The sequence below is a fragment of the Protopterus annectens genome, chromosome 5.part1 (genome assembly GCF_019279795.1).
Source record: "Protopterus annectens isolate FY-2018-M chromosome 5.part1, PAN1.0, whole genome shotgun sequence".
NCBI lineage: Eukaryota > Metazoa > Chordata > Ceratodontiformes > Protopteridae > Protopterus > Protopterus annectens.
In genome coordinates this window covers 760439443-760466582 of record NC_056736.1, presented here as the reverse complement: position 1 = coordinate 760466582, position 27140 = coordinate 760439443, and the positions used below count along the sequence as shown (strand labels likewise).

Genomic DNA, 27140 nt, shown 5'->3' with positions numbered 1-27140 from the left:
TATGTGCTACATAAACAAGCAGGGGGGAACCCATTCTTACCCATTCTGCAGGTTAGCCATAGCCCTGTGGAGCACAGCCTTGAGCAACCAAGTGCATATACGAGCTCAATTCCTGCCAGGCAAAAAAAATTCAGTGGCGGATGACTTAAGCAGAAATCCCCTAGACCCACACGAGTGGAAATTGGAGCTCAACACCTTTAACCTTCTGATCCAAAGGTGGGGGACACTGGAGGTGGACCTCTTTGCCTCCGCTGAAAACCACCAGTTGAGCAAATACTGCACCAGGAACTCTCACAGCAGGGCCTGGAAGGTGGATGTCCTATCCTTTCAATGGGAAGACCTCTCAATTTATGCCCCCCCACCCCTTCTCTCAAGAGTACTTCTTAAGATAAAACAGGACAGGCCAATAGCAATTCTTATTGCCCCAGACTGGCCACGCCAGCACTGGTACCCACTCTTACACAGCCTGACAACAGTGTCACCCTGGCACCTTCACCAGACTCCTACCCTCCTGTCTCAGCAGGAGGGGCAGATTTTGCATCCACAATTGCAAACCCTAAACCTTGCAGCCTCACTTATACCCTGAATACCCCACCAGCAACTCTCAGCAAACAAGTGCTGGACATTATTCTTGAAGCCAGAAGGCCTAGTACTAAGACATCCTATGCTGAAAAGTGGAAAAGATACTGTTCTTGGAATCAGTCTCAAGGTAAGGACCCAGCAGCTCCCTCCTTACCTCTAATCCTGGATTACCTAGCAGAGCTACTCCACAGAGACCTGTCCTTCTCCTTCATTAAGATTCATGTCTCTGCCATCTCAGCTCATTATAATACTGAACTACCTCTATTTTCTCAACCTCTCATCAAACAGTTCCTGAGAGGGGCTTACAACTTAAGGCCCCCTAGGAGAGTATCCACCCCTGCCTGGGACCTTAACTTTGTATTGGAAAAGCTCATGCTTCCCCCTTTTGAACCTGCTGCCTCAGCAGAGTTAAAATTCCTCTCTTGGAAACAGCTTTGCTTTTAGCCATAACATCAACAAGAACAGTGTCTGAGTTGCAGGCACTGATGGCTGTGGAACCCTTCATTATCTTCCATGCTGACAGGGTGTCCCACAGGACCAACCTGTCCTTTATGTCTAAAGTGGTGTCCAGTATGGCTCTAAAGCAATCTATCCATTTGCCAACCTTCTTCCCTAATCCTCAAAATAAAGGGGAAAGGATCTTGCACTCCTTGGATGTGCACAGACAGCTCAGGTTCTACCTTGGCAGGACTAAGCCTTTCAGAAAATCTGACCAGCTGCTAGTCAGCTTTGCTACAGGGGAAGAGGGTAACGCCATTTCAAAACAAACCATTTTCAAATGGATAGCACACTGCATCCATTACTGCTACAAGCACCATGGAAAACCATGTCTATATCATGTTATCGAAACTTTACTTAATCGAATCAATAAAGGTCGAACTTTATTGATCGATTAAGTAAAACATCGAATAACATAAAAAAAAAAAAAATTAAAAAGAAAAACTAAATGGCTTAGGCAGGGGGACAAGCCCTCCTGCACCCCTCACACCCCCCTGCTTAAATATACCAACTCTGACACTGCACTACATTGAGGTAAATGGAAATCTCCCCTTATGGAGATTTCCGTTTGCTTGCACAATGTTCTTCAATTTCGATATTGTCTTGCCGACAACATCAGACTCGATATTATCAGCTTACGACAATGTGAAGTAGACCCGGAAAACCTACCCCACAGGGGATCAGACCACATTCCACTAGGGCTCCTTCCACCTCTACAGCATTCCTCAGGGGAGTCCCTACCAGGGACATTCTGGAAGCTGCAACCTGGAGTTTTGTACACACCTTCACCAAGCATTACCACTTACCTATCTTTTCTAAATCCAGGGCTGGATTTGCTACAGCAGTCTTGCAAGCCCTACTAGCCAGCCCTAACACTTCTTGACTGCTTCCACCCTTCTATTTTTTTTTTATTTAAATATACAGAATAAGAACACCAGTTGCTGTGCGTTTGAAAAGTTTTTAATTCTGGTACCTCGGCCTTCGCCTTCTCCTATTCCAGGAGAAGGCGAAGGCCGAGGTACCAGAATTAAAAACTTTTCAAACGCACAGCAACTGGTGTTCTTATTCTGTATATTTAAATATTTGGAGTTTTGAAGGAGTGGAGGTGTTGTTTTCTCTGCTTCCACCCTTCCTCAGCTTTGGGAATCAACCCAAGTGTGATGACTGCAACAGTGAAACACGAAGAACACAGTACAATTGTGTACACTTACCATAAATGTAGATGTTTGAGTGTATTCACTGTTGCAGTCCTGGTTTTCCTCACTCCAGCCCCCTGTTTTTTCTCTGTCTTTTTACCTCTCCTCTCTATGGCCTTTCCTAATGGCATTGATATTTACTTTTTAATGGTGATGTTTCCCACCATATACCAGCACCCTATCTGGGGGCTCCTGACAATTGGGGCAAGAAAAACTGATGTAATGGCGTCGGCTGCCTGTTTTATACCCCTGACGACCTGACGTCATGGAAGAAGTGACAGCATCGGATGCAGAAATACTATGACTCTGGTATTTGGGTCGATTGAGGGCTACCTGCAGGCAGATAACCCAAGTGTGATGAATGCAACAGTGAATACACTCGAACATCTACATTTATGGCAAGTGTACATAACTGTACTTTTTTCTTTTTGTGTGGGTATGACAGAGAGGAAACTGGGTAAGAGGATTTTTGAGCACTTGTACAATATGAGAAAGGCCAACTTGAAAATGCTTTATACAGACATTCCACAAGATGTGATGGTTTTAAAAAAAATGTTTTTGGTATTCTAGAAATAGTTCCACTAGATGCCAGAGGAGGAACCTGGGGAAAACAGATTGGAATATAAGGAACTCCTCTGGCAAGTCAGATTGGGCGCTACACTCAAACCAGGTCTCGATGTGCATGTATCAATACAACCAGCGTTAAGAACGAGAGCAGCAAAATTATGAAGCAAATATTTTACATTTCATGTTTTAAATTCAAAATTAGTTCTTATATTGTTGATTATGGTCAGTTGCTTGACAAAACAGTATTACTTAACCAAAGATATCTTTGAATTTTAATGGAGATGTAAATAAAGGATATTATTACCCATCTGGTTTATTACATACACAAGACAGCTGTACTAGCTTTTGTTGATTTGACAAATATACAAAATATCAAAATAAGATAACTTGCTGTTGTTGGGGGCCCCAGTGACCAGGGGGCCCCAGTGACCATAGGGTTTGTTGGTGCCTAAAGCCAGCTATGACTATAATTGTACAAAATATCAAAATAAGATAACTTGCTGTTGTTGGGGGCGCCAGTGACCATAGGGTTTGTTGGTGCCTAAAGCCAGCTATGACTATAATTGAACAAAATATCAAAATAAGATAACTTGCTGTTGTTGGGGGCCCCAGTGACCAGGGGGCCCCAGTGACCATAGGGTTTGTTGGTGCCTAAAGCCAGCTATGACTATAATTGAACATGGTAATGAGTTTTCCTTCTTCAAAGGTGCTCTCAGCAATCTATGTGCCCTTTCAAATCCAAAAGTTACAGTTTCAGAGAGATTTAATGTTTTATGTATCCTAGTTGTTAAGAAGATTATTAGATTGTCTCCCTCATGCTTTTCAGGTATACCATAAATTCTAATACTATTTCATGTCAGTCTATTATCTGTGAGCCAGTTATTTTGTTTTAAAAGAAATTCCATCTGAAACTCACCTTCACTTATTCTCCCCTCATGATAATTTAAAGCTCCTGTCATTCTGCTGATTTGTGCACTTTGTTGTCTCGTATGAATTTCTACATGTTCCGTCTTCTTCCTGGACTCTACTTTGAAACTTTCTGTTTTGGTATCCAGTTTGTCCATGTTAAGTGATACATCCTGCCTACTAGACATTAATTTCTGGATGTCTTTTTTAATCCTGAATGTCATTTCCTGAGAAGCTCATCTTGAAGTCTCTTCTCTCTTAACCAAGCAGATGAAATTCTGACAGGAAAATTACAGCTTTTGAAGAAACTGACGCTATAAATCTTTTCTATATTAGTGAATAAAATTAGTAAACAAGTATCTCAAAATTTTAATTTTTGATTATATTTTCAGTTAGAGAAAAGTTTTCAGTCACATAGGTTTTACCAGTTGCTGCTCTCAGTTAGTGATCTTAGCCACACACCCCTCCAAGGCAGCGGATATCTGATGTTAGCATTTGTCTGTTAGTGCATGTTAAGAGATTTGGCAAGTATGTTGAATTAGTGTGTTTTGGTTGGTTAGTGGTGTTTTGGGTCGGGTGTAGTTTAGTACAGAGAAAATAATGTTGGATTGGGTGGGTTCTGGGGTTGGATGCTGAGCAAAGTAGAGATGAGCGGCACTGGGCATACCAGAGCAGGGATATCCAGTGACACAAAAATATCAGTTGCAGTGCTTTATTTTTCGGGATATTTAGTTTGCCCAGTGTGTTCCCATGTACTACTCTTCCTTGTCTAGTACTGTCTTATTAGCAGGAGAATTCTAATAGAAGATTTGTGGATTATAGCTGTGTGTGTTGTGCATGATATTTCCTAATGTAGATGCAGCTGTCCATGTTATTTCTTAATTCAGATACAGGTATAATGCATTAATACAACCCTGCTTCAGCCCACCTTCCCCAGCTGTTTGGTAAGTGTGTCTTTTGATGGGAAGGGAGTAATGTGGACAAGTTCAGAAATGCTAACTGGCTATCAGAGACACTGCCACAGCCAAAACAGTTTAGGTAGACTAATAGCATAGACACCTAGAAGACAGTTGTGCTTCTGACATATTTTTCTTGATACATTGTGCTAGTGGTCTTCTCAACGGACCAAAGCACAATGTAAAACCCACGGCAAGTCCAGTGACTCCATTTTGGCTTTGATGAACTCCTTTGCCATTGGCTGTACAACTCAGCCAATTAAAGAGTTCAACAGGGAGCTCTAAAAGAGTAAATCAGAGCAGCAGAACAGAGATTAAAACACTGGAATGCCCCACTGAGTACAGAGCAGTTGAGAGGTATTTCCTCCCCTTTACTTTACTGTAGCTCCTTATGCCTGGTGCTTCCAATCTCAGAGAACAACAAAATGCAGCAAGTGCTGAATTCTCTAACCTAGTTACTGATAGGTGCTTTCCATCACCACCACATTGCACCACGTCATAGGGGCCTGCACTGGCTGGCTGCTAGGTTTCATGTCATCAACAAGGTGCTTGTCCTGGTTTATTCAGACGTAAGTGAAATACCCCCCCCCCCCATCTGCAATAGCAGTGTCACTGGTGCAACAGGTAGCACAATCACCTTTAGTGCAGAAGGCTGGGGGTTCTATTTCCACACTGGAAGATGGATTTCTGCCAGTAAAGTGCAGCATAAGGGGGTGGTGCATGTGTGTGTATGTGTGTGTGTGTGTGTGTGTGTGTGTGTGTGTGTGTGTGTGTGTGTGTGTGTGTGTGTGTGTCTGTGTTGTCCTTCAAATGGGGCATTAAACTAAGTTTGGTAGTAGCTCATGTGGGTGTAAAAGATCTCGTGGTACCTACTAAAAAGAGATGGACAAGTTCCCTTATACCCTGGCCAAATTTCTCTGAATGGTATAAATACCACCTTAAGTCACCCCTGAAAAGCGGCTTCTAGACTAGTGGGACTAACCCAGACAACAAAGGATTAAAAAAATAAATAAATAAAAGAGTTGCCAGCTTAGTATCATTCTATTTGCACCTTCATACATACACTGTGTAATTGCTATTATTTCCTGCTGTTGGAGTCCTCTGGCATCCACTTTTGTCTACCAGGATCACTACCTTTGTAATATACTGCTACTATGGCTAAAGGAATCTTTAAACTATACTGCTACTTCCCTGGCTGCTGCAGCCAATCAGGTCTCTTTGTTCACTAAAGCTGACCTGACTGAGTGCAGCTTATAGGCAAGTTAAAAAGTGGAAAAAAGTATGTGGTCGTACTGAGGTTATGTCACATAGCTGTGTGGACATCCATGAGGTGCTGAAACATACAAAGGAGCTGGAGAAACTCGCAGCTGCTGTATGGGGGGCTCTCATTTGTGGGGAGATAATTGGGGGCTCCCCACAGCTACAGGTTCAGCTGGTGCCTAACACTGGCTATGAGGGCTACCCAGGAGCATTGTCTAGGTAAGGGATTTGATCAGACTCACACATTAGACAAATGAGGTCTGAGAAAATCAAACCCTGTGCCACAGGAACTACAGCTCACGGCCTTAATTCTATGCACCATCAGTTGACTTTTTTAACCAGGAATGCTACTGTCTGAGTGTCTCCTTAAAAAGATCTTGGATAAGTGAGATTTAGCTAGCAGCATGAACAAACAACTAACCAAGCACATACAATAGATATTATCAGGCTTGGGTTTACCTTACTGATTTTCATTTACAAACCTTGTTTTTCTGAATGTAGGATGCAGACAGTATTGCCACAAAAAGGTGGCATTTTGGCAGTTGTTTAGAGCATGCTACACATTAACATGATTCAATGCCTTCCTTTCAGATGCTACTATATTTTATACAGTTCTGCAGAAATGTTGTTTGACCTGCTCTATTTGTGTGTTTCTCTGTTCTGCAAAGCTTCATATTTGCCCATATCCTTACATTAGGAACAGTTTAAAATGTCATGGTTAAATCCTTTTTCAGGAAGCTTCTTCTTGTTACAGGACACAAGGTCAGGTACTTTTGGCTATGGTGTTCGCTGGATGAGATAACCAGAAGAGCTGAGCTATGCCCTTGCAGCATTACTGTGATGGCTTCTTAGCTGTGTTTGTTATTGCAGCGAAGGAGTCTGAGATATTCTTAAAGATAAATGCTTCTTAGGCTTAGAATCATTTGGGAACAGATTCAACCTTTCTGAAAAGGTGTGCGTTGAAAATGTGCTACGTTTGTTTGAAAGAAAGACATATAAACTTTTTGACAGCACTCTGTTGTTTGGCTTACTATTAAAATTTTGGCACTCAAAATGTCGAGTGATGACATGCCAGAAAAAAATAGACCAAAAACACAGGAGAAGTACGAATGTTGAAAATTGCTGTTCTCCTATATTATGGGATCATAGATCATAGGAGATTACTAGGCTATCCACCTGGCAGTCATTTTAAGCCTAGCAATTTCATCCCAATGTAATACCACAGAAATGCTAGTCAATACCCAAGATTGCATTCAGTGATGATTGCCCATGTCCAGAAGGGTTGTGGGTGCTATCCCCAGTAAGAATTTATGGTGACCCAGCCAGTCATCCAGGATCCTCTTGAACAGTGCCATATACGTGCTCTGTTTCACATGAATGTGTAGCCTGTTCCAAAGTTTCAGCAATCACAGACAGATATACTTGTCCCTCCAGCATGTCCTATTTAAGTCTCAGGGGATATTTAGGTCCCTGGAATGAGTAGGCCTTGTCCCATTTGATTTATGGATATGCAGCAAGATCATTAGGTTTGGGTCTTGGATTTCTCTGCAGGTGAGGCATAAGGGGCCCAGAACTGACCCCTGTGGCACCTCACTATCAACTGGGAAACCTATGCTAGCCCTAAGTCACTAGCACAAAATGTTCCTTGATGTGGAGTCACCCACTTTGATAGTATGTGTCCGGTTAGTGAGCCAGCTGGCAACCCATCTTACCATGAAGCGGTTTACATTCAGTTTGCTAAGTTTATTGGCAATGCCTGAATGTAGGATTGTGTTGAAAGCTTTTGTCAAGTTGAGGTATGCTGTATGCACAGATTTACCCTCGTCAATGGCCTTGGTCACATCTTCAAAGAAATCCACCAGCTTTAACAGGAAGGATCTGCCCTTCATGAAGCTGAATTGGGTAGGATCCAGGGTTTGGAGGTCACCTATGTCTTTATTTATGAGGTCCATAATGATAAGTTTCATGGTCTTACAGATGAAGCTGGTCAGGCTTGTGGGTCTGTAATTGCTCGGGTCTATCACTAGGCCAGCTGTGTGGAGGGGAATAACTGTTATGGTTCTCCATTCCTCAAGAACAAAGCCTGTAGTTAGGCTATGATTGAAAAGGGTTATTTAGTGGTGATGCTAGTTTATGTTTTAGTCTGTTTAGAAGACAGCCTGGGATATCTTCTGGTCCTATAGAGGCTGTATTTTTTTGCCTTGGACAAGGCTTTGAGGACCTGCTCTTCAGATATGTAAGGTGGTGAGGAAATTTGGGGGAGGGCTTGTTGTAAGTTAGGAGGGGATAAGGGAGTGAAATTTTCTCCAAACCTATTCGCTAGAAGGTTTGCTATTTCTGTGGGATCAGTGTGTGAGATACCATTGGCCACTAGTTCTACACATGCTGTAAAAGGCTCTGGCTTTGACTCTTTCTGGTACAGCCGAGTTTATACACTTATGCAAATGATTGTACAGGGCTTTAGTGTAAGCTTTGACGTAGTTACCACTTCTGGCTTGGAGTGGGGCTTGAAATGCTTTTATACCTTCACCTAAGAGGGTATAGTTTGCTTTGGTGAAGTTTTTTTAGTCTAATTTCACCCTTTGTGAGTTCTGGTGTTAGTGCCAGCTTGAAGGTGACTGATTTGAGGTCAGTTTTAACTAGTGAGGGTCTGACAGTTGTGGCAGTGCATCTGTTTGACATGTTAGTGAGGACCAGATCTAGAATGTTTATTCCTTTTGTCATGGTATAGACAATTTGTTCCAGGGCACTTGAATTAACAAAGTAAGGAACTTTTGCACTAGCGAGTTAGGGATGGCATAGCTTTCGCAGTTGATGGTGGGATAATTGAAATCTCCCACAACCAGTGTGTTCGGTAAAATTTGGATTGTCTCCAGTTTGAGCAAGTAGGCTTTGTGGGTGTTATGGCCCATGAAGGGAGATCTATAACTAGCTATGACTTGAATGGTGGTTTTACCTACCGTAATCTGGACTTGGAGTAACTCCATGGAGTTGTCCAGTCTAACTAGATGGGAGGTGAATTTATCTCTAATATAGATTGAAACATTTCCTCCTTTGGTTTTCATAAGTTCATTTTATGGTCTAAAGGTGTGCAAGGCATTGTAGCCTTGCAAGGCCAGGGTAGTCTCTGAGGTCTTGAACCAGGTTTCTGTGACTACACAGACATCTACATCTTCTAGTGATAGACGTGCTTCCAGGGAGTGTGTTTTTTTTTTGTTTAAACTCTTAGCATTTAGCAGCATGACCCTTATTTTGTTCTGATTGGTTAATTTTACATCGGTAATGTTGTTTTCGAGACTTCACCTAAAAAGCGCTATGGGGAGGCAAAGGCCTTTGCCAGCAGCCAAAAGAGTAGAAGTGCCAGGTGCAAACCATCTCTGGCAAATCAGTTTGGTTTGTCAGTCATGCCTTCCCAGGCTGACAGGAACAGGATCCCCTCTGAATGATTATTGAAATCAATTATTTTTTGTTTATACTGTGGCATCATTGTAGATGAGGGTAGTATGGTGCTCAAGGCTAGGTACATACCTGCCTAGGACACATACTCAGAGAGCACGACCATGTCTCTCTTCACTAATTCGGTGAGGTTCATCTCAGGTCATCCACAGGAACATGAACTATGACAGTGTCATAATGGTAATTGTTGCTGAGAGAACTGAGTGCATTGCTGATCTGATGAATCCTGGCACCAGACAGGCAGCTGAACATGACTTTCTCTTTGTCCAACCTGGTGAGTAGAATATCCATGCATTTCACAGGTTCACAGGATTGTACTAAGCTAACTGCCCTTCTGAGCCATTTTAAGCCTAGCCAATTACCCGATGTGAGAATCAAACCCTGCACCTTGTATTTGTAAGATAAACACCTTAACCATTATGCCGACCTCCCATGAGTCTCTGACAAGAAAATTCGTTTTTTTGAGTGTTACACCTTACGGGCTTGATAGGTGTATATATATATATATAAGTTTGGATGTGTGGTGGGGTGCAAGCCCCTTTGCACCCCACCACCCCCAAACTTATATATACCAACTCTGAGATCACCATAGAGCACAGAAATAGAAATATTCTGAGAAATGTCATGTTGGACTTAGTACATGCAAGTCCGATCTTTTGGCCATTCAGTCTCCACATTTCAGGACTCGCTCTAGCAGGTCCCAAGATTTCAAATGGTCGCCCTATTTTTCTTGGACTGAGCTGTATTAAAAGGTTTCTAAGGAAAGCAAATTGAATGAGCTGGATGAAAAGGAGCCAGATTAGTATTTCCAGGTCCCAGTCATTCCGCAGATTAGATTTTGTTTAACCATGCCTCTTAAAAGTTTCATTTTGGTATCTTTGTTGATTCAGCAGTGTTCTTCATGAGCTCAGTAATGTGTACAAAACAGTTTCCGTTAATATACTGCTACAGAGTTGTTGGCATTCAGCAACACCTGCAGTGCTGCAGTCTTTACTTGTACATTGAGTGAGCTATCTGTACACCCGTCCCTGTTAGAAACAGGAAAATGTGCCATACGGGACCATCATCTTTACCAAATGAGCTTTAGAAAATGGCATCTCTGCAAAAATGACTCTTGCCTCATCATTCCTGCTTCCAACTCTCCTATATGGCATCCCCATCCTCACCAACATTCAGTCCTCTCTAAAAGTAAAACTCAACTCATTCTATAACAAAATTGCCAGATTTGCTACAAATGCTAAATACTCCAGCCACCACTGTTCCTCACTACACCAACTAAATTGTCATGAGTTCCCTCATTATGTCACTTATTCACAACTAACTACTGCCCATAAACTTATCTATGACCCCGCAGCCTGCCCAGCCCTCTCCCACATTCTGACCATGTACCTTCCTGAACGACTCCTAAAGTCAGAAAACAAAATGCTACTGAACATTGATATACCAAAGCTCTCAGCCAGCCACATGCTGTATTCTTTTACTATCTCCAAGCTATGGAATAATCACCCTACCTCTCTCAGGGCTATCAGCAGTCCCGCTAACTTAAAAAAAAAATCACTTAAACTGCATCTCTCCTCACACTGGATATGCACCTGCACCCATACTCACAACCCCAAATCCTAACCTTCTCTCAGAATTCTTACCTTGTCACACTCTATAACTAGCCTATCCTCCCCTTCCCTCATTCAAAGCAATTCCTTCTGCTGTCACTTCAGCCTTTGCTATCCCCATCTTAGCCTTCTGTGTCCCTATCGCTTTCCTTTATGCTAAATTCTTCTCACTACTAATAATCTTACTTACATCTTTAAACTATTCCATTCTCACAGACATCTGAGTAGCAAATAATTCTCCTCTGTTATCAAGTGACTCAGTGTTATTATCACATTATTCTATATAGTTATTCTTTATTTTATGTGCTACTACTGTCTTATACACACTGTATTTATTGTGTAACATTTTATTTGTATGTAATTAAATGTGGAGCTTTTCCCACTGAAAATGGGTTCTTCTCAGGCCCAATGGACTTTCCCAGTAAACAAATGCAATAAATAAATAAATAAATGTTAATAATTCATATCATAGTTTCTTAGACATTAAATAGACAAAAACTCATCATCATCATCATCATCATCATCATCATCTTTTGGCTTTTCCCGTTAGGGGTCGCCACAGCGGATCATCTCTTTCCATTTCTTCCTATCCTCTGCATCTTGCTCTGTCACACCAGCTGCCTGCATGTCCTCTCTCACCACATCCATAAACCTTATCTTAGGCCTTCCTCTTTTCCTCTTACCTTTCGGCTCCATCCTTAGCATCTTTTTCCCAATATACCCAGCATCCCTCCTCAGCACATGATCAAACCAACGCAATCTCGTCTCTCTTGCTTTGTCTCCAAACTGTCCAACATGAGCTGACCCTCTAATATACTGATTCCTAATCCTATCCATCCTAGTCACACCGAGTGCAAATCTTAACATCTTTAACTCTGCCACATCCAGCTCTGACTCCTGCCTTTTTGTCAATGCCACTGTTTCCAAACCATATAACATAGCCGGTCTCACTACCCTCTTGTAGACCTTCCCTTTCACTCTTACTGGTACCCGTCTGTCACAAATCACTCCTGACACTCTTCTCCACCCATTCCACCCTGCCTGTACTCTCTTCTTCACCTCTCTTTCACATTCACCATTACTCTGAACTGTTGATCCCAAGTACTTAAACTCGTCCACCTTTACCAACTCTACTCCCTGCATCCTCACCATTCCTCTACCCTCCCTCTCATTTACACACATATATTCTGTCTTAGCCCTGCTGACCTTCATTCCTCTGCTCTCTAGAGCATATCTCCACCTCTCCAGAGTCTCCTCAACCTGATTCCTACTCTCACTACAGATCACAATGTCATCTGCAAACATCATAGTCCACGGGGCCTCCTGTCTGATCTCATCTGTCAACCTGTCCATCACCACTGCAAATAAGAAAGGACTCAGAGCTGATCCTTGATGTAATCCCACCTCCACCTTAAATGAATCTGTCACTCCCACTGCAGTCCTCACCACTGTCACACTACCCTCGTACATATCCTGTACTACTCTTACATACTTCTCTGCCACTCCCGACTTCCTCATACAATACCACAACTCTTCTCTAGGCACCCTATCATATGCTTTCTCCAAGTCTACAAAGACACAATGCAACTCCTTCTGACCTTCTCTGTATTTCTCCAATAACACTCTCAGAGCAAACATCGCATCTGTAGTGCTGTTTCCTGGCATGAAACCATACTGCTGATCACTAATCATCACCTCCCTTCTTAACCTAGCTTCTACTACTCTCTCCCATAACTTCAAGCTGTGACTGATCAATTATATCCCTCTGTAGTTACTGCAGCTCTGCACATCACCCTTATTCTTAAAGATAGGCACCAAAACACTTTTTCTCCACACCTCAGGCATCCTCTGACTTTCCAAAATTTCATTAAACAATCTAGTTAAAAAAACTAATTAAATTGAAATCAAAATATACATTCAGTTTCAGGTGTTTCATTCTGAAATTGTATTTAATTTTCTGTCCTGCCATGTTTAAAACAGTTACAGCCCGCAAAAGAAAATTTGTAACTTAACTAGACACTTAACCGGACAGTGCTTCTGTGTAGCCTCTGATAAGGGACACGTGTCCAGTGAGCTTGTCTGGTTAACAAATATATAAAAATTAATAAGAGAAAAGATAATAGAATGAGAATGTGACTTTGCTTCTTAAAACTTATTTTATACTTACCTGAGAAGAACGTTCCTGAGGCAGTGATACACTGGTCTTGGTTTCCAGTACATTGTGTTTGATTATATTTGTTTACGCAGGCATCTGCACTCGTACCAGAACAGGCATTACAGAACCTTCCATTTGTAGTCGTATTTAAACCTGAAACTGTAAGAGTACTACAGTGAATGCCACTGGTCAAAGGTACAATGAGGTACAGTTTCTCATTTATACCATATATATATATATATATATATATATATATATATATATATATATATGTCTTCACAGAAAGACAAAATTCCATATTCATCATTCAGTTTTGTAAATTCAATTAATGCTCATGAAAAATATTATAGCAGTCAGAATTAGCCCATCGATGTGTAGCTAGTCTGAAACATTCTTACCTGGAAAGCTAACCGCTACAGCTTGATATGAATTGTATTTAGCACAGAAGTTTACTGGCAGTAATCATTTGGTAATATAACCAGACTTTAGACAGTATATACTAGGTAAAACCTGCAAACCTAGCATAATGTGTTGAAAACAAGTTTCAGAAGAAATGTCAGATAATGTTAGCTGCAACAGTATAGTCCATGATAGTTAAAGTGTATACTTTGATAGTGAAATAATCATTTATCTAACTTTTATTTGAAATAATGTTAGAGAAGAGTATACTGGTAATTTGGACATAAGAAAATCTTCTGCTAAAAGTAAATGAAACAGCTGCCTTCAAAATTCAATGACAGTACACCTCTGAAAATGTATTAAATCAAAAACTGTTTCTGATAACAAATTATAAGGTACATGCCTAGATCCTATAGCAGTTAACAGCAGCTATGGTTACATGTGTGATGCTTGGTTATGCTCAGACAGATTTTGGTCTGGATCCCAAAAGAGTTTGGCATGGCATACCACATCTATCTCATGTGTTACACTATACCCAGTTCCAAAAGAAAGTGCTCCTCCATTCTCCAGTTGGTGTACACTAATGGGGAATGGTAGAACCCTGCTCTCAGTTCCAAAAGAGAAATCAGACATCCATGTTGGATTTGTACATTGGTGACTCTTTCCAATGCACAAGGCAAAATGAATGGCAAAGTCCTTTGAAATTAATTATCTTCTTGCTGTGGTGTAAACTCCACCTCTACGATTAAAAAGTTACTGCAGGGAGTACCAAGCAAAAAGCCAGACTGCCTTCAGAACAAAGTGCCACATTCTATTCTGCAGCTCTCAGGAGGTGTGTGTGTGTGTGTGTGTGTGTGTGTGTGTGTGTGTGTGTGTGTGTGTGTGTGTGTGTGCGTGTGTGCGCGTGTGTGCGTGTGTGCACGTCATGTGTGTGTGTGTGTGTGTGTGTGTGTGTGTGTGTGTGTGGTGAGGTTGCCTATAAACTCACTCATAGGTTCATAGGTTGGTACTAGGCTATTGGCCCTAGGGCCTATACAAGCCTAGCCATAACAATTCCCTGGCTATTTCTTCCCACAGTATTTACTTCCCTGGACCCCATTTCTAGCAGGGCGACTGACGTAATCCCTGGGGTGAATTTTCTATCTCCCATCTAATTATCAAGGTTCCTTTTGAAGAGGTCCAAAGAGGCGCTCTGCTTGACATGTATGGGCAGTATATTCCAGAGTCTGGGGAGTCTCTGGGTCAGGAACCTATCCCTTCAGCATGTTTTGTTCATTGTGATGACAAGGTTTAGATCCCTGGAGTGTGTGTCTCTGAGGTATTGGAATTTCTTTAAGTGTAGCATGTCCAACATCTCTGGGTTTGACATGGCCTTGTATGTTAAGCAGAGATTGCCTCTGAGTAGACGATATGTGACAGAGTATACGTGGAGTTTTTTTAGATGGTCAGCATAGGGCATCTGCTTTAGGCCTGTGATTCTTTTAGTGAGGCATTTCTGTGGCCTTTCCAGTTGTTCCAGATGTCTTGCGAGGTACATACCAAATGGGGCATTGTATTCTATAATGGCTCTAATGAGGGATGAGTACAGTGGGACAATGACCTCCTTTTTTCTGGATGAAAAGCCCTTAGTGATGAGGTGTGCCACATAGAAGGATTTCCTGACTGTTGTGGCGATGTGGTTATTGAAGGTGAGACCACTGTCCACCTGTGTCCCTAAGTCTCTTATCACACTTTCAGTGTTTAGTGTACTGCCACCTATGTGGTAATTCATGAGTACATGTTTTTTTTCCCAAAGGGGATAACTATACATTTCTTGGCAGTGAGCTTGAGCCCATGGCTCTGGCACCAAGCACCTGTTTCTGTAAGTCCCTTTTGTAGAATATCCACATCATTTGGGGATTCAATAGCAGTTCCCAGTTTGCAATCATCTGTGAACTTTGTTAGCCAGAGTCCCTTAGTGTTGGCCTGTACTTCAGAGAAGTAGAGGTCAAACAAGAGCAGTCCGAGGACTGAACCCTGAGGTACTCCACTTGCCACTTGTCTGGAGCTGGATTTGGGGTAGGCTACTTTTACAGTGTGGGTTCTGCCAGTAAGCCAGTTGGCAACCCATCGAGTGACATAGGGATTAATGCCCAGCTTAGTAAGTTTATCTATGATTCCAGAGTGGGGGGTGGTGTCGAAGGCCTTGGCAAGGTCCAGATAGGCTGTGTGGACCACCTTACCCTTGTCCATGGCTCTGGAGACTGATTCAAAGAAGTCCATCAGGTTCAGGAGACAAGATTGACCCTTCACAAATCCAAACTGCATGGGGTCCAGTGTTTGAAGGTTGCCAATGTCTTTGTTTATAAGTTCCATGATAATACGTTCCATGGCCTTGCAGATCAGGCTCATCAGACTGATGGGGCAGTAGTTCCTGGGATCCAAGGTGGATCCCCCCTTGTGGAGTGGGATAACTGTAGCTGTGCACCACTCAGTGGGCACAAAGCCTGAGGTAAGGCTATGATTAAACATGACACTTAGGTGAGGTGCCAGTTCATTTTGTAGTTCATGTAGTACACAGCCTGGGATGTCATCTGGTCCCATGGATGCTGTATTCTTAACTTTTTAGAGTGTGTTTTTTACCCGTGTGGCTGTTATTATCAGAATTTGGCAATCTTTAAGTATTGAGATGGACCCTTTAGGGGGTGAGAGGGGGGTAAAGTTTGCACTGAGTCGATCTGCCAGGATATTGGCAATGTCCTTGAGATCAGTATATTTAATGCCATTCTGTTGTAGCTCAGAGCAGATCTGAGCATTGCCCTTTAGATTCTTGACATAGCTATAGAATGCCTTGTGGATGTCTGAAATCTTTGGCAATTGTTTTTTCGTAACTAGTTTTGGAGGATTTTATGAGGGATCTCAGCTTCTTACTGAGGCTGGTAAGGGAGTTTTTTGCATCCTGGGATTTTCCTCTTTTCTGCAACAGTTTCTTCCTTTTGTTGTAAAGTTTGTTTATGGCAATGGACCACCAGATTGGATTCCATTTTTTGGAGGAGAGCATCCTGGTTCTATTGGGGATGGCATGATTCATGCACGCTTGGATGTGCTCGTACAGTGCTTTAGTGTAGTATTAAGCAGTCGAGATTTTAGTTCCCGTCTGCATAGGTGTCATGAAGTTTGTCACTTCTGACTTGAGTAGCATGAAGTTGGCTTTGGGAAGTTTTTTATGGAGGTTTCCTTACTGGGGGGGGGGGGTGGAGGTGAGATGTGGATGTCAAGGGTGATTAGCTTATGGTCAGACCTGACCAACGAGGTGGTGACCATAGGTGTGAAGCATCAATTTTCCATGTTGGTAATGACCAGGTCTAGGATATTGGAACCCCTGGTGGGGCTAAGGATTAGTTGATCCAAGGTGTTGGAATTTATGAATTTCAAGAACCATTGGGCAAAGGTGTTGGTACACGAGTAGTTTTCCCAGTTAATGGCAGGATAGTTGAAATCACCCAGTATTAGGGTGTTTGGTTGTATCTTAATATTTTCCACTATGTTTAGAAAGGTGTAGTGAGAATCTTGGGGCATGGTGGGGGACCTGTAGCAAGCTACAATTTGGATTGCAGTCTTACCTAGTGTTAGTTGCACCTGGAGAATTGCAGACGCATTGTGTTGGGCAACTAGCCTGGTGTTGTGAATATCCTTGCTGAATATGGACACTCCTCCAACTTTCGTGTTTCAGTCCTGGTTTGATGGCTGAAAAGTCTAGTAAGAGTTGTAGCCTGGTATTGCAGGGGTGCTCTCTGGAGCCTTGAAACAGGACTCAGTTGCTGCACAGATATCGATGTTCTCCTGTTTTAGGAGTGCCTCGAGAGAGTGCATTTTGAGGTTTAGACTTCTAGCATTGAGTAGCATTACCTTCAGAGTTTGCATGCTTGTACCTGTTACGGTGGTGGTTTTGTCCTTTGAACTTTGCCTAATAATGGAGAGCATGAACTGCCCCTTAAGTATCAGGTGGATGGCTCATTTCAATTTGTTAAATAAAAAGATGCAGCTCCCTGGTGTACCACCCAAATGTCTCTGCTTTTATGAAATATCCTCAGTTTGGCCTTATATGTTGCCCTTTCCATCATCATTTTTTTTCATTTTCTCTCATCACTGAGTATTACAGTCAGTCATTAATACCAGACATTATAATTTTGCATTTTTTGTGGGGGGGGGGTCCAAGTATTGGTGTCAAAGAAGCTTATTATAGCTACTAGAAGTTTCAAACTTCTTACAGTTCAGATTACACACACTGATGCAAATATCTGTTCTATTAACGTGTTAAATGAATTTAGTTAATACTTACAAATTGTGACTGATTTGGGTCCTTTACTCCATTATTGTGACCTGGTAATTCTATGAGCTAAATTCGTTTGTGGTGTAATGGCCACATAGATACATTGCTCTTCCTGAATGTGGTAAATGTAGGCATGACGACTGTGCTGCCCATCATGCCTGCATTTACCAACATACCTACAGATGGAGCTATTGCACCAAACAGCCTCAGGACAGAGTAGCTGCACATGATGAAGCCGGTAATGCAATACCAGTTATCTTATACAGTTAGAACTGCTCAGCAGCTCCCCCTGTACACTAAAACTGTTACTGCAGGCAGGCTTCCTGCTTGCAATATTAGTTCCCTCTTACAGATGGAGCTGCTCTGTTTGAGCCTTTTGGCAGACAGACAAGGTAATGCAGTTCATTAACACAGATTATTTCTGAATCATGTTTTGTCTGGGCATAGTAGCTCCCCAATGAATTCAGTACTAGAACAGGAGAAGGATGATGTCATCAGTGGGGTGAGTGGGAGGGATGAGGTTTACTACTCTTTGATGATGTCATTGGTGGGGGAGTGGGAAGGATGACGTTTACTACCATTTAATGATGTCATCGGTGGGAGAGTGGGAGGGAAGAATTTTACTACTCTTTGTACCCAGGGAAGAATGCGAAGAGCTGTAAATCCTCCCCCATGAATGGGAGAGAATGTGAGTCCTCCCTATGAATGGGAGAGGCTGTAAGGCCTCCATATGAATGGGAGAGGCTGCAAGGCCTCCATATGAATGGAAGAGGGTGTAAGTCCTCCCTATGAATGGGAGAGAATGTGAGTCCTCCCTATGAATGGGTGAGGCTGCAAGGTCTCCCTATGAATGGGAGAGGCTGCAAGGCCTCCATATGAATGGGAGAGGCTGCAAGGCCTCCATATGAATGGAAGAGGATGTGAGTCCTCACTATGAATGGGAGAGGCTGCAAGGCCTCCATATGAATGGGAGAGGCTGTAAGGCCTCCATATGAATGGAAGGGGCTGTAAGTCCTTATGGCACTGCCTTGAAATCCAGCCCTTTGATTTGAAATGAAATAATATGATGAGCCAGACAAAGCACCTAGTCAGCTTGTTGGAGTCCTATATTTGGTGGGGTGGGGAGGCATCCCATATATAATGACAGGCATGATAACTATTGTCAGAAACATACAACTTACAAATGCTTGGTGACCACACTATTAAGAATTGAGTGCATATGCTTCAATGCAGCTCCTTCCAAGGTAGATAAGTACTCTGCATTGCTAAATTGTAGGTTTTCTTACTATAACGTGCTGCTGTTATATTTCTGCATTCTTTATCGAGTTTCTGTACTTGTTTCATACATTAAAGTGCAGTTGTATTTCACTGCATTAACTTTTGATTTTCACATTTTTTGGCATTTGAGTTCTAAGTGTTTGCTAGCATACTATTGTTGTAGTTATTGAAGTTCATGCACTTTGGATTCTTGTTAATGATTTTACAGTTAGAAAGGTTAGGTCTGCACTCTGGAAGCAGTTGAGAGTAGCCTTGTCTCTTCTCAGCAAGAAAATTAATGAGGAAAGCTTAAACTGTGTTGTTGTGATTGGCCAGTCGGCTGTTTTGCTTGACGTTTGATTTTCTCTGCCTGTATACAGTCATTGCATTTGTGCAACACTGTTGATCATGCAGCAGTGGTTAGAGGTGCCCTGTATAGGCAGCACTGTTGATCATACAGCAGTCGTTAGAGGTGCCCTGTATAGGTGGCACTGCTGATCATGGAGCAGTGGTTACAGGTGCCCTGTATAGGCAGCACTGCTGATCATGCAGCAGTAGTTAGAGATGCTCTGTATAGGCAGAACTGCTGATCATGCAGCAGGTGTTAGAGGTGCCCTGTGAAGGCAGCACTGCTGATCATGTAGCAGTGGTTAGAGGTGCCCTGTATAGGAAGCACTGCTGATCATGCAGCAGTGGTTAGAGGTGCCCTGTATAGGAAGCACTGCTGATCATGCAGCAGGTGTTAGAGGTGCCCTGTGAAGGCAGCACTGCTGATCTTGCAGCAGTGGTTAGAGGTGCCCTGTATAGGCAGCAGTGAAGATCATGCAGCAGTGGTTAGAGGTGCCCTGTATAGGAAGCACTGCTGATCATGGAGCAGTGGTTAGAGGTGCCCTATATAGGTAGCACTGCTCATCATGCAGCAGTAGTTAGAGGTGCCCTGTATAGGCAGCAGTGAAGATCATGCAGCAGTGGTTAGAGGTGCCCTGTATAGGAAGCACTGCTGATCATGCAGCAGTGGTTAGAGGTGCCCTATATAGGTAGCACTGCTCATCATGCAGCAGTAGTTAGAGGTGCCCTGTATAGGCAGCACTGCTGATCATGCAGCAGGTGTTAGAGGTGCCCTGTGAAGGCAGCACTGCTCATCATGCAGCAGTGGTTAGAGGTGCCCTGTATAGGCAGCAGTGAAGATCATGCAGCAGTGGTTAGAAGTGCCCTGTATGGGAAGCACTGCTGATCATGCAGCAGTGGTTAGAGGTGCCCTATATAGGTAGCACTGCTCATCATGCAGCAGTAGTTAGAGGTGCCCTGTATAGGCAGCACTGCTCATCATGCAGCAGGGGTTAGAGGTGCCCTGTATAGGCAGCACCACTGATCATGCAGCAGTGGTTAGAGGTGCCCTGTATAGGCAGCAGTGAAGATCATGCAGCAGTGGTTAGAGGTGCCCTGTATAGGCAGCACTGCTCATCATGCAGCAGGGGTTAGAGGTGCCCTGTATAGGCAGCACCACTGATCATGTAGCAGTGGTTAGAGGTGCTCTGTAAAGGCTACACCGTTGATCATGCAGCAGTGGTTAGAGGTGCCCTGTATAGGCAGCAATGCTCATCATGCAGCAGTAGTTAGAGGTGCCCTGTATAGGCAGCACTACTGATCATGCAGCACTGGTTAGAGGTGCCTTGTATAGGCAGCAGTGAAGATCATGCAGCAGTGGTTAGAGGTGCCCTGTATAAGCAACACTGCTGATCATGCAGCAGTGGTTAGAGGTGCCCTGTATAGGCAGCACTGCTCATCATGCAGCAGTGGTTAGAGGTGCCCTGTATAGGTAGCACTGCTCATCATGCAGCAGTAGTTAGAGGTGCCCTATATAGGTAGCACTGCTGATCATTCAGCAGTACTTAGAGGTGCCCTGTATAAGCAGCACTGCTGATCATGCAGCAGTGGTTAGATGTGCTTTGTATAGGCAGCACTTCTGATCATGCAGAAGTGGTTAGAAGTGCCCTGTATAGGTGGCACTTCTGATCATGCAGCAGTGGTTAGAGGTGCCCTGTATAGGTGGCACTGCTGATCATGCAGCAGTGGTTAGAGGTGACCTGTATAGGCAGCACTGTTCATCATGCAGCAGTGATTAGAGGTGCCCTGTGTAGGTAGCACTTCTGATCATGCAGCAGTGGTTAGAGGTGCCCTGTATGGGTGGCACTGCTGATCATGCAGCAGTGGTTAGAGGTGACCTGTATAGGCAGCACTGTTCATCATGCATCAGTGGTTAGAGGTGCCCTGTGTAGGTAGCACTGCTGATCATGCAGCAGTGGTTAGAGGTGCCCTCTATAGATGCAGGCACTTGTAATCCAGCTTTCCTTATAACATTAACTTCCAATAATTACTGAGTCCATGGTTGTGCAATGAGTGCCTGGTTTGTGCATAGAGGCACAATACTCTGTGCAATCACAGTAAGTTTTTTAGCCAAATAGCACCAAAGCAACCTGCTGTGCACCCTACATTATAGCATTAGTCTGTCTAACAAACTAGAAAAGTGCGCAATCACACTTATGAATAGTGTTGTTTTCTGCTCCCAGGTTTTCTTAGCAATGTTAAATAGCCTTTGAGATACCTGTCATACAGAAGTTATATTGTGTAAACCCTGATGATGTTTGTGGTGCCTTTTTGATTGGGATCAGTAAGTTGAGTAATAATCGGTCTTAGTTTTTCCTGTCTACATTGACGACTGTTTAACATAAAACTCAGTGTTTTATTAAATTTGTCCACTTGTCCTACAGAGACAGACAGATGACTGTTTAATTTTTTATTAACTCGAACTGGTCAATCATGTTTATCCACTAATACATCATTCTGTAGGTGATATACTGTTCCCTTCAACTGTATATTCTTAAAGGTGTGGCAGAACTGGTGCAATATTTGTGACATACACAGAGTACCTTGGTCAGTTAACATATGTTCAGGGATACTCACTCCAGAGAATAACATTACCAGCTCCCTAGGGGTCTATATTATCTAACTTGAAGAGGCATTACAGTGAATGCCTCTTCATCGACCCTTAAACAGTGAAGTGACAGTTACGAGAAAGGCCAAATCAATGATTTTTTTCCTAGGGGAAAAAAAAATGCTTGGCTATCATTGTGAATTTGCCTCTTTCCCCACTGTAGTGCAATCTCAAAGTTGGTATATTTAGTTAGGGGGTATGGGGGTAAGCCCCCCACATTGGGAGGATGCCCCCCACATCGGGGAGGTGGTGGGGTAAAGCCCCCCATTTGAGGTGTTCTTAGTGATGTTTCATTTCTTCCGGATCAGTGATTTTTTTCCTTAGGAAAAAAAATCGCTGATTTGGCGGTTTTCATAATTGTTGGTTCACTATTTAGGCTTTGATGAAGAGGCATTTGCTGTAATGCCTCTTCAGTTAGATAATATAGACCCCTTCATAGAACTAGCCTAAGCATTACCTTTGCATAATGGCATAGTCTCTGTAAATTATGGTTGCATATTCTATTATAACTAGTATGTACTGATACTCATTGATAATCAGTACTAATTTGCCCACAATGTCCATAGCAGTATATTCAAATGGAATATCTGTTATAGGCATTTGCATCAAGGACTATCTATACCCAGGATTTGGTACAGTTTTTTGACACCGAGGACAGGAAGCAGTGCCTAGGAAATAATATCTAGCTTGTTCTGATTGGCGGAAAATCACTGTGCCAACCCAAATGGGCTTTCATGTTTGGCTACTTTTATTAAATTATGGATTTCTTGCATCTCTGACTTTAGTGTATTTTTGAGACTTGTATTGGTGGAGAGTGCATGCAGTTGACCATGGATGTGCCCCAAACATTTCTTATCTATATGTCTGCTGATGAGTCTGTGAACTGTTATAACCTAATTGTTTCTAGTAGTGTTACCTTTTGACAAATAAATGTTTTCTACTTTTTATCCACAGACATGTAGAGCTTATTAAATGCCACAGAGGATTACAAAGTGTAGACTAATCAGAAATTGGTACAACTAAAACAGCAACTGGAGAGACTGGATAATATTTTAGTGACCCTCAGAACTATCCCTACCATAAAACAGTTGAGCAAGGATGACCATAATGAATAATACTTGGTAGCTTTTGAAAGATACATCATTCAAGAGAAATGGATCAAGTCTGAATGGACCAAGATTCTTTCATCTCAATAGGAGAGGTACTAAATATTTATATAGATATGGGGGGGGGGCTGATTTCACATATTTTGAGAAACTCAGAAAATAACTCTTGTCTAGCGCTAGAAAAAAATCTGAATTATAAACTGTAAAATTTCAAAACTGTAATGTTAATGCTAATTCAGATGCTTGATTTAACTATGTTACAAAGCTGTGGTGAGATCCTCACAGCAACAGTAAAACAAAAATGCTAGAAATGTTGGCAGTACATGGATTTAAAAGAGCATTACCTAGCAATATAAGAAAGTTGTTGTTACACAATGATTGCAATAATAATAACAATTTATTAACTCTAGTATAATATTCATAAGCTAATGATACATTGTTTAAACTAAGTGTCTGAGGAATGTACAACCAACTGTAAAATAAAAATTAATAACCGATTAGATAACTTATTTTGGGTGTGGTGGGATGGACAGCATACTCAGATTCTGTTCCTCTAATACTGAATAAAATGTTACTAATGAAAATATGAGAACTGATATGCACTCTTCAAACAACTTCTGCTTGGTTTGGAGCTGTTTAAACTACTATGTCTAGAAACCTTCCCACTTCTTGTATCAAAACTGCAAGAAAAAACATTGTTTCAACTTCCAGAATCAGTGCTGTCACCCTCCTGACCCCTACTATCGATTTGCAAAAAGCCAAACACTCTTCCACACTGACACCTGTACTTTGTCAACCTCTTCCCAGTAATCTAAAAGAACTTTCATCCTACCTAAACTTCTAATAATATTTAAAAAACGACATCCTCAAAGAAGTCAAATGCACAATTCTTAGAAAGGGCACATAACTTAGCTACCTACTTTATCCTCTTCTACTACCTTGACTCTCTCAATTTTCTAAAAACTATGGAACTTCACTATTAAAAAATATCACTTGCTGTGCATACAAGATGTGCATTAGTAAAAAGGTTTTTGTTACTACGTTACTTGTTGATATTTATTGTTTTATTTTCTTAATTCCAAGCTTTTTATCTGTGAAATACTTTTCTTAGGCTTTGCCAGAAAAATAGTCAACTTAGATCAATACACTACCCTGGTAAACAAGCAAACAAACAAATAAATAATAAAATACCACCAAGACCACCAATCCAAGAAGTAAGAGAATTTAATGAAACCCTTAGTGCCTCGGCTTACACAGCCTTCCAAGTCTGTAAGCCGAGGCACTAAGTGTTTCATTAAATTTGCTTACTTCTTGGGTCAGTGGTCTTGGTGGTATTTTATTATTTTATTTTTTTTTTTGTTTTTATAAGTTGTATTTGTTAAACAAATAAATAATAATGTTGCTATGGAGTATGATTATAATGAATCCAATATTATTGAATCAGCAATATGCCATTGTGTTACAACCATATAAGTAAGGTGTGCTGTATTTTTGGAAAGTAGAGACGTTCAAGTTTTACTGGATACTGGAAGTATGATTATCCATGCTAAAGGTCCCTTGCTATGTAAGTATATGATTAATTATAAACAAAAGGTGGAGGTGATTATGTGTTTACCATGATAAAAAGAAATAGCCTTCACACATGTAGACATTCAAACAGATGTAGGCAAACTTTTGAGTAGTGTAGTTCCTTACTTTACTCAAGATGTTATAATAGCAAAAGATGCTCTTCGTTTTAAAGCACCATGGAAGAGGTGGGAAGAAGGAGCATCTGTAAACACCATGGGGCAGGCTATTATGCCTACTAAGACCAATATAAACCAACAGTTTGATGTATCCATCCAGCAGAGGGGGCAAACTTTGGTTGTCAGGTCAGTAACAATCCCCGGGATTCATGAAGCTTGAGCCAGGCACAGGCGTAGCGTAGGCAGCATAACGCCAAATATGGCTGCCGAGCGAATCATGTATGATCAAATTCCATGTGCACTACCGGCATACACCAGATCTGCGCAGCTCCTGGCGTAGGCATGCAAATCACCCCATGCGCCATACTGCAGCATGCAAATGAAGGTGCATAGCGATTCATGAAGTGGTGTAGGCGTAGCGTAAGCCTACAGAAATGTAACCCAAAAAACACCGATTTACATTTTGACAAAAAGAACATCGTAGCCACGTAAGCGGACCACACTCATGTATAACAAAGTTAACATATGCCAGTCACTAAATATACAGCTAATGGCATAAGAAAAGATGCACAACACATACAAAATAACATTTAATGTCATAGCCACAGTAACGCAAAGGACAACCGTAGGGCATGTGTGCGCAAACGGGAACACAAGAAAAATATATACAAATGTCATAAAATAGCAATGTAACAAAAATCATGATTTCACCATAATAGTCAATGGTATGCATGCTACATCACAATCAAGCTGTAAGGGTTGCTAAGGGCCTGTGACATCGTTCGGCAAGGTAACTATGAATTAGTAGTCAATGCCATGCAAATGAGGCAAGTAATAGTGAATCGCAAATGTCCCGCCGGCCGAAGGATGTACAATACGATACTGCGCTACAACACCAAGGAGTGGTCTGTAGGAATACATGACATCAGCAGTGGGGTGTGCCACTGCAGCTGTAAGCACATTGGAGCAATGCAAATCCGGGCTGCTCATTGCTAAGCAAAGCTGCAGGACAGGGGCGTGGATGAAGGTATAGCTTTGCTCAGCTGAGAGCACACATGGGTCCCGAAAGCGCATGTGTACGTGGATGAAAACGTGCCCGAATCTCGATAAGCGGACTCGTGCACCGTGCACCACAAGCCAAAAAGGAAGTTTAGGGGAAGACAATAAGGAAATGCTACAGTAGGGTAATAGGAGTAGAACCAAGCAATTAACACCTATTAACCCATAGTGGACAATTGACACCAGCTAACAAGGCTGCTAGCAGCAACCTGCAGTACAGAATAGGGGAGGTGTCGGATTGCAGAGAAAAGAGAACTGCAATTGCTGAGCAAAGCAAACCTGCAGTAGATTGGCAAAAAAACACATTTGGCAAGACAATCCTGGTTCGAGAAAGTACAAAACAAGAAAGCAGGCTGCTGGATGCATTCCAGACAATGGGAGGGGAACTGTTAAGAAAAGCGGAGGCAAGGGAAAGAGGTAATCCATGGCAGCTAAATGTAATGTAACACCAAATGCAGCACAATAGCAGTATCCGTGGTAAAACATAAGATGCCCTGCAGCCCCTAATGTACATACACACTCTATGACATCATCAGTGTTCAAAGCACAATAGTATAAAGTGTGAAGGCACCTCGCACACACCTGTATATTCCCAAACACTGCAAAATCAGTGTAAACAGATGGGGAACTTTTACAATGTACATGTTGGGAGCTGCCATAGCTGTGATTCATCAGCATGTGTTGGAGACTGAAGGTGTTGTGGAGGATGATGCTGACAACCACCTCAGGCTCTGGTGGAGGAGAAGAGTGTTCAGACCAAGGGTAACCTACCAGGGGCTACATGATCTGGAGATAGTAGAGCATTACAGGGTGGACAGGGACATCGTACAGCAAATAGTGGAGCTGTGATAGCCACGTCTGAGAGCCAGAAACAACAGAGGGGAACCCATCCCAGTGGACACGAAGGTATGTGTAAGCCTGAGAATACTAGCTACAGGTACCTGTCAAAGGCCAACTGGAGATATTATGGGGATCTCACAGGCATCAGCATCCAGGGTACTCCACCAGTTCCTGGATGCCATGTTGTCACATGCCAGTGAGCATATATACTTCCCCCGAACTCAGGAGGAGTTGGCCAGCAATATGCGTCTCTTCCACCATGTGGCACACTACCCAGAGGTACTGGGTGCAATAGACTGCA

General features: G+C 42.3%; 1 protein-coding gene across 1 annotated transcript in view; it reads right to left on the bottom strand.

Annotated features, from left to right (window-relative positions):
• LOC122803645 (phospholipase A2 inhibitor and Ly6/PLAUR domain-containing protein-like) overlaps positions 1-27140 on the bottom strand; it is a 281339-nt gene that overhangs the window by 84339 nt on the left and 169860 nt on the right. Inside the window, exon 4 of the mRNA XM_044073400.1 lies at positions 13199-13345. Coding sequence (XP_043929335.1) covers positions 13199-13345 — 147 coding nt within the window. The remainder of the gene's footprint in view (positions 1-13198; positions 13346-27140) is intronic.